At 37.8% G+C, this 9,010-nt stretch overlaps 1 protein-coding gene across 1 annotated transcript in view; it reads left to right on the forward strand.

Annotated features, from left to right (window-relative positions):
* The window catches only part of ktub (Tub domain-containing protein ktub), a 38,651-nt gene extending 32,324 nt beyond the window's left edge, over positions 1–6,327 (forward strand). The window contains exons 9-10 of the mRNA XM_081739182.1: positions 2,493–2,645; positions 5,631–6,327. Of these exons, the coding sequence (XP_081595308.1) occupies positions 2,493–2,645; positions 5,631–5,764 (287 nt within the window). The 3' untranslated portion in view covers positions 5,765–6,327. The remainder of the gene's footprint in view (positions 1–2,492; positions 2,646–5,630) is intronic.
* The last annotated feature ends 2,683 nt before the right edge of the window (positions 6,328–9,010 follow it).

Here is a 9,010-nt window from a genome sequence, read left to right on the forward strand (position 1 = left end):
GATAGATGTGAAAACTGGCTTATTTTGAAGAAACATGTTAGTTTATTTCTATGAGATTTAATAATCATTTCTGTTGCCTTGGAGTGAAATAGGTTATAGGTGAGGGAGCAGATTTAGTCACAACGTATAGATTTTCTAAGTGTATTAGTACTTATACCCTGGCCGGCGAACCATGATTTCTGACAGCTCAGCTCTCGAGGACGACTGAGGAGTGCGGTATTGCCATGTGCTTCTCGCGCAAGGGAAGAGTCGTCTGCTTCCTCGCTGAGGGCGAGAGGGGGTGAGTGAAAGTTGGCAGTGTGCGGTGGTTACCATGGAGACGCGACAGGTTCTGAACCTAAGGTTGGTTGACCTGCTGTCTTCTGCTCACTCGCCGTGGCCTTGTGCAAAGCTGTCAGAAATCATCGTTCACCGGCCAGGGTATATTCCAATTCCTGCGATTCTAGCGACAGACATACTTGTTCCGGGTATATTAAGGATCGGCTGGTTTGAATGTTTTCTTCTTTTTTTTTAATATTATCTTTTAAAGTTTAAAATAAATAAATAAATAAATAAAAGCAAAATTCTCACAAATCGTGCAAACGTTATGGTGATATTTCCACATACCTTAAACCATCTAGAAGGTATCTCTCTATACAAAAGAAGTTCTACGTGACTGTCTGATCAACGCACAGGCTAAACCGCTGAAGCAAGAAACTTGAAATTTTGACAGGGCACAGGATTTGTGATGCAACATACTACCGAGGAAGAATTTATACAAATTCAATGGGGATTGGGGGGAAAGAGGGCTGGCAGTTTTTTTAACAATTCTTTTACGTAAATCATCCAGATCTTGATGAATCTGAGTAGAATAAGCCTGGTCCTTAACAAATCCCCGTAAGAAAAAATCACAGTAAGATCTAGTGATCGTGAGGGACCTGTTGTGAACTTTTTAAACCTCTTCCAGTTCATCTCTCTTGGAATGCACATTGAGGAAGTCTCTGATGACGTGAGATTAATGGTTTGGAGCTCCGTCTTTTTGGTTGGAGAATGGCTCCGGGTGGGAGTTGTGGGAAGACATATAGCTGCAACATGTTTCGATAATTGTTCAAATTCATCATGGCCTCAGCAAAAAAGAAGGGACCGATAATTTTGTTTTTCATGACATCACACATTTAAATTCCGGGAATCAGGTTTTCTTTTACGCACTTCGTGAGGATTCTCTCACCCCATATTCTACAGTTACGTCTCACATGGAAAGTCGCCTCTACTGAGAAACAAACATTGTTCAGAAATGCGTCTTTATTATTATTATTATTATTATTATTATTATTATTATTATTATTATTATTATTATTATTATTATTATTATTATTCAAGTATTTCTTCTGCGAATTGTACCGTCAACAGCCTGTCAGCTGGTTCTATTGCGCTGATGAAATTGAATCTTGTAAGCATGCAGGCGCAATCTTTGTGATTTTATAGTTGATTTGGAGATTTATAATCGCTTACTAGTTTGTGTGGATTTGTAGGGCTTCTGTTAAATACAACAAGAATTTCCTCCACGCTTTCTTCTGAAACTTCCTTTTTTGTATGTTTACCGATAATCGTTAACAATGATTCCGTTTCTCGTAACTACTAGTCCCATTTGTTGATAGATATGTAAGTTGGTACTACTACTTTTGCACCGACATAAAATGTATATGAAAACGTCCTTGAACAAGTTTCACAGGCTTCAGTTCCGCCAGAGAAACACCTGTTGAGGTGCCTCATGATGACTGGCAGACAAGCAATGAGTTTAATGGCTTTGTGGCTACTGCGCAAGATAATAACACTTGTGGTACTTGATGCATTGTTAATGAAACTTTGATTTATTCCCAACAGTGTACAAATATACTATCATTCTAATAATTTATTTCATGGTTACATTTTTTTATTTATTGTACACCTAAGCAGGACAAGCTGTACAGTATATACCGCACAGTGATTTCACTTTTTTTTTTTTTTTTTTTCTGAAGTGACTTAAAATATTCACAAATATGTAAGATCAATACAAGCATTTCTGTCAGGTGTCCGTGAATGAATTGGTAATTCTTCGCTTTTGTAACCAAGAGGTTCCGGGTTCGAATGCAAGTAAGAATGCCCGGATACCATTTTAAGCTGTATGTCCCGTTGTTCATGATCTCGCTGTTACATAAGATTAAGGCCAAACGAACTTATTTCTATCCATTTGTAATCTTAATTAATAAAACAGACGTATTTAAACCAAAAATCTGTTTTTAAAAAATGGTTTGAATTTTTTTTTTTTTTATGCCACCCTTGGTTATATTCTGTCTTCAGGTCTAAGAAGAGAGCGCCTAGAAGCAAGTTTGTTGTTTATTTTTTGAACATGAGTATACAAAGGATATGTTTCCGGTGTTTTCTTTGTGCAGAATTGTTATTTGCTCAAACCTGACCAAATAGAAATTATAGTGAATTAATCTATTAATTGTTACAATTTTGTTTATTTTCAGAATGTTGGAAGAATAAAACAATGGATAATTTAATAGAATTACATAATAAGACCCCTGTGTGGAATGATGATACACAATCGTATGTATTAAATTTCCATGGCCGAGTAACACAGGCGTCTGTCAAGAACTTCCAGATAGTGCACGACAGTGACGGTAAGTAGTACGCAAATCCTTCAAAGCCGAGTTATATTAAAATTTCAAATGATATACTCAATAGTTCTGGCAGAGGTGGATTACCTTTTAAACGAAATAAGCACGTGCTTAGAGCACCAAGGGAAAGGGTGCACCACAGAAATTTTCCATAGCCAAATTGTATCATGGGCCATATGGTGCAGTACTATGAATGGTGCAAATGAACCCGAATCCGCAAAAGGGAACCTCACTTAAATGAAAATAGTTACAAATACTACCCAGTTATATCATAAATACTGTCACAAGTTTGAATGTGAATAACACAGAGTATCAACACCAAGGTAATTTATTTTGGTCATGTTTTACATTGATATGTTGTACACCTGACGCACGAATCATTTTTCGAAATGTCTCCACGTGGCCTTGATGCAGGCACGAAGTCTGTCCGGCCACTGGTCAATGGTATTACGCACCACGTCCATGGGAAAATTGTTCACTGCCCGGGTCAAAGATTGTTTCAAGACTGTCGACAGATGGATGCCGTTTGTGACAGACCTTTGCCTGAAGGACTGCCCAAAGTTTGTAGTCCAACGGGTTAAGGTCCGGGCTGCTAGAACGTCAATCAGCGGTAGAAATGAAGTCGGGGATGTTCCGTGCCAGCCAGTCCTGGGTTGTTTTCGTTTTGTGGCCTGGAGCGGAATCCTGCTGGAAGGTCCACCTTTCTCCAGGGAACATGGTAGCAGACAGTGGTTTCACTATAGGTGTTAGCATTGTGTCCTGGTACACCATGGCAGATGTTTTAACACCTTGTTCGCAAAAATGCAGCTGGATTGTGCCTGGGTAGCTCACTCCCCACCAAACCATCACTGAGGCAGAATGATGTGCCCTCTGAACCCTTGGAGCTGCCTCAGCAGCTGCAGTAGATGACATGGCATACACACGGTCATTTTGGGCGTTGTGCTGTTCAATTGTGAACACCTTTTCGTCAGTGAACAGAATATTCCTGTACAGATTGTTGGCGTAACGCCACAACAGTCTCATTGATTTAAGGACCCTCTGCAACATTAATGTTTGGGTCAGAAAGTGATCAGTCCGCCTCCTACACGCCCGTAGATGTAGGTCACTCCTGAGCACACGAGACATGGAATTTCTGCTGATGTTCATCTCAGCAGCCATCACACTTTGTGTTCAAACAGAATTTCTTCGAATTCTTGCTGCGATTGCTTTCTGGACCTGCGGAGTTCGTACCGTTCGTGGTCTGCCACTCCTTGCGCGGTCAGCTGCCGTTCCAGTCTTGTTGTATCGCTATATGGCACGATACACGAATCTTTTGCTGATTTGTAGGAGTTTCAGGATGCTGAAAATCTCACCTACTGTCTTCCCGACCTTGTGTAGTGCAATTAGTGCTGCACGATTTTCGTAATCGCCCCACTCCATCAGAACTCAGTACCATATCAACGTATGTCATGAATAGTAAAACACACACTACATACATCTTCCGCTTTACACACAGATGGCAGCACTGCGCCACTCCAAACTTTGTGACAGTATTTATAACTAGGTATATACAATAACAACTAGAGGAATCAGAATGCATACCTTCGCCAAGAGCCATGAAAACAAAGGAAAATAATTCCTCCAACATATGTAAAAGCAGTTCAAACTTTGCATGCAGTGTGTGAAATTTGTATACTTTCTGTACCCGTCTTAGTGTTATCAAAAGCTTATTAATGCATACTTAGACTTCAACAGTAAATTATCAGCTTCTCAAATTTATTTTTACCTCAATTTCATGAGGTGAACATAAAGAAATGGGACTGAGATTGCAAAGATTGGTATTAGCAAACCATTTACGTAATAAGGGTATTTCCAAAAGTTCCCGGTCTGACATTGAAATATCGCACGACTGGTAATAATAATATAATGATACCATCTATAAAATATAATGTTTCAGTTTCAGCTGTCTAGCAGCGTCAGTTCGTTGAACACAGTCATTTGAAATAGTCATTATGAGTTGAGCTCACATACTGCAAGATAGTGCTCATGTTCAAACGGCTGTTGTTGCTAGGACTGTAACTTCGAGGAGGTTCAGAGCTACATTACAGTCCAGATTTAGCACTGCAGCCTCGGCAGCAACAGCCGTGTGGACTGAAGAGTTGTCATGCACTATGCAAGTTCAACGTTCAAATAACTGATTGACTCCAACAAACTGACGTAGCTAGACAGTTGAAAGTTATACATTACAAAGTCAGTTACCCGCTTCGCTGGAGTAAAGAAAAAAAAAATAGTAATATGTTTCATTAGTGAGTCACTTTTTACTGTTACTAAAGCGCTTTCTGATATCGGTTATTTTCGATCATTTTTATATATCTTCCCCCTCCTCCAAGTTCCGGGGCTGGATTTGGATTTAAATGGCATCGGAAGTGTTGCTGTTCATCTCAGCGACCCAGGAAACTATGGATTCGACACTAATAACGATTATTTTTATACATCTTCCCCCTTCCCCAAGTTGCGGGGCTGGATTTGGATTTAAATGGCATTGGAAGTGTCACTATTCATCTCAACGACCTAGAAAACTATGGATTCAACATTAATAACGTTCATTTTCATTTTTTATATATCTTCCCCTACCCTAAGTTGCACCATCAAAGTGAAACGATAAAATCAACCCGAGGCCCGAACCTCACGTATGTTGAAAATTTGATCGAGATTGGTTGGGTGGTTCAAGAGTTAAGTAATGAACATAGCCGCTTTCATTTTTATTTATATAGATTTCTTCCATAGATGGTATTGCATGTCATGAACGGCTTCTTACCAGTGGCGTCAGTATTGCAGTGTAGTAACAGAAACTTTTGGAAATACTACGTACCTCCGTATTCACAAACGCTTTCGCCCTCAACCTGAGGAAAAGAGCGACCCATTTCTGTATTTTGTCCTACAAAGACTGTATTTTAATGCACTTTTTTTTTATTATTTTTTAATTGGATCTTTTTCTCTTCTTTTCAGTGGATTACATAGTGATGCAATTCGGGCGAGTAGCAGAAGATGTATTTACGATGGACTATCGGTATCCAATGTGTGCTTTGCAAGCCTTCGCCATTGCTCTCAGTAGTTTCGACAGCAAGTTAGCCTGCGAGTGATCGATCGACGAAGAGATTCCTTTTGGCGGAAAAGAATTGAGTTCAGTGTCAGAATACGTATCCTATGTAATAAGTGGACAACTTGCTTGTATTGCCGTCGTAATAAAACAAATTCCACATACCTTTATTACGTATATATACATAGTTAAATGGAATCATTTTTTAAAAAATCAGTAAATTTAATTGTCGTTAATTAGATCTATTTATTTATTATGATTTGCATTCAGTACGTGAAAAGTGCTCTAGTCTTTGTGTATCTCACAGAAGTGCTATATATAATTATATTTTTTATTACTGTACCTGTCAAAATATGCTGCCATTTTCAATTGCGCTTCAGCATGTTTCTGTAAACGACGAAGGACGTAAAAAAATATGTTCACCGAATCCACGCAAAGAAAACTAAAAGTTCTGGTAGAACTTTGTCAAACAAGCACCATCCATTTATGAACAAAAAAACAAAACTATATTTCACAGCTGTTATATCATTGATTTTAATGACAAAAAAGAATATGTATTCTTGGATTATTTGTTTAAAAATATAAAAATACAACTCTTTAAACTAAGTGGAACAGTTGTTTTAATTTAACACTATTTTCAGTTCTTGTATGAACTTGCGTACTAGCAGCCACAGCATAACAATGCAATACAGTACAGTCATTAGGGAACGAGACGGGGTCTGGGAAAAATAACACTTGGGTTTACTCAAAGTGGAACCTTTTTTTGTCTACACTAGTTCTGCACGATCCAGTATGTTATGGGGTGACTGCTGGACGAAATGAACTGTACTGGTGTTCAAGGTCTCGTCACTATTTTCTGGATGACAGAAGATCGTTAAAAAGCAACCCTTAGATGTTGCTTTTAATTTTGGAAGGAGAAAGTTATCATAAGGGAAGTCTGGCGAGTATGCGGGATATGGTAATATATATATATATATATATATATTTTTTTTTTTTTTTGAGGGGGGGGACTCAGGAATAATCATTCACTGCTCTGCTCGTCTGTTAAGTAATAGGGACACGAAATGTGCATACAGTTCTCGTTTCTTTAAATCATCCGTTACAGTCCCTTATTCACCCCCAGGAGGTCTGATAATACCCTGAAACTTGCATTTTGGTCATACCTGAATTTTGTCAATCATCTCAGTTTCGACAGACCTGCTTGGATCTGGGCGTTCATAATCTTGCACAAACTCCCTGCTAGCACTGGACCTTTTAACCCTTTCGAGACAAGATCACTTTTGGCGTTTTCGTAGACTTTCAGTTAATGAATTGCAACCCAAAGATTATTTACTCGATTGATATGGTTGATACCTTGTTTCTTAGAAGGATGTGGCAATTTTATGACGTAATTTTGATTGCAGTGTTGCCGGGAAATGTAGGGGTGAAAATTCACCAAAAAAATCCATAACCGAATTTTAAAACTTTTTGGAGCTTGCACCACTGTTGTCATATGGGTCCAAGTCACCTCAAAAAGTTTTTTTTTTGTGTGTGTGTGTGTGTGTGTGTGTGTGTGTCAACTTTCAGTGAAAACGTGAAGTCGTTGGCTACCATTCAAAGACAGAAAAAAAATTATCTCATCCTACACACGCAATTTTGATACTTTTTTCTCCTCAGAAGCAAAAATCAAGTTATGCAAGTACTGCTAAGTTTCTTTCAATGTAGTCAACAAGAGGGAAAAGTGGGAAATTTTCTGAATTTTTCACCTAAATTCACGAATTAAAGTTTTCTGTGGCTGGAAGCACTGCTATCAGACAGACACAAAGTATCTTAAAATAAACTTTGGTACACCGCAAATATATCGGAGAAGTATCATGAAGGTACCTAATAAATTAAGCATGTAATTTAATATATATATATATATATATATATATATATATATATATATATATATCTACGTAAAAAAAAAAAAAATCACAATTATCTTTCCACTTAAACAACAAGGTCTGCTGTAAACCTCAACTGTACTTCCCCTAATTATCCAAGTGAAACTTTCTATGGTGCGTTGTGTAGGCCAAAGATGAATCTTTTAGATACTGGTACGTTTGTTCCAATGTAGCCAATACGAAGGAAATTTTCTGTCGCTGGAAACACTGCTACTGTATAAACGCAACTTCGGTACACCACTAATATATCACAGAAGTATCATGTCGATATTTAACAAACGAAGCTTGTAATTAGTAAAAAGGATTATTGTAAACCGAAAAGTAAAAGTTAAGGTTTCGAACTCTTAAATTTGAATTTTTCATGCGCCTCCTAATTACTCAATTATAGTAATGTGTACTTGTTTTTGTTCAGTAAGGACTGATGTTAGACTGGCGTAAGTTGACTTGCATTCTTACGTATTGGTACGGATTGATAAACATAATTTTCGAATTTTTTGACCAAAAAATAATAATCTCCCTAGTTGGCGACACTGATTTGAGATTTTCAAATTGGTCTAAAATCTTAGGTATCCATATGGGGTATATACCTGGCAAGTTCTAAGTAGATCTCTAAAACAAAGGAAGTTATACTGAAAAAAAAAAAAAAAACTAAAAAAGAAAATTTGAAATTCGAAAATTCTCGAATTTTTAACTGGGCCCAAATTTGAGAGGGAAATTCAACATTCAGGAAAAAAATAGCATCAGGATAAACTATGGCCCAACCAAACTTGGCATAGCAATAATCATTCCGGTATCTTAATTAGTGCTTACACAGGAGAGGAATAAGAAAGGGACGCACTCGTAATTAATATACAGTAAAACCTATTTACCACAATTGGTCCAAATAAATCTCTACGTCAACTAAAATTTTTAAACTCCAATAAAAATAATTTCCATCTAAACAAAAAATATATATAAAAAAAAAAAAAAAAAGAGCTCAAGGACATCGTACAAAAAGCATTGCATTTCCCCGTTTGTCCGACTTGGGAGATTTTTGGATATGTTGTAGCTGAGGACCCCCCGGTCAATTGTCTATATAGGGTCAACTTCTTATGACCAACCCTGTGCCCTCGAGAGGTCACCGAAGGTCACACTGGTTCAAACTTGGCATACAAAAAATAGTTGTGTGTTATACTGGGCTACGGCTGGGTAGTCCTCGTAACGGTGAGACTTTTTGTGACCTCTGGAGGACACAGGGTTGGTCATAGGGAGTTGGCTCCATATAAACAATTGATCAGGGGTCCTCAGCTATCCAAAAATTAAATCGGACGGACGTAAGGTGTCCTTTCGAAACTAAAAACTTTCAAAAAAAAAATTAAATTCTA

Source organism: Thermobia domestica, chromosome 14, assembly GCF_964235325.1.
Source record: "Thermobia domestica chromosome 14, izTheDome1.hap1.1, whole genome shotgun sequence".
Lineage (NCBI taxonomy): Eukaryota > Metazoa > Arthropoda > Insecta > Zygentoma > Lepismatidae > Thermobia > Thermobia domestica.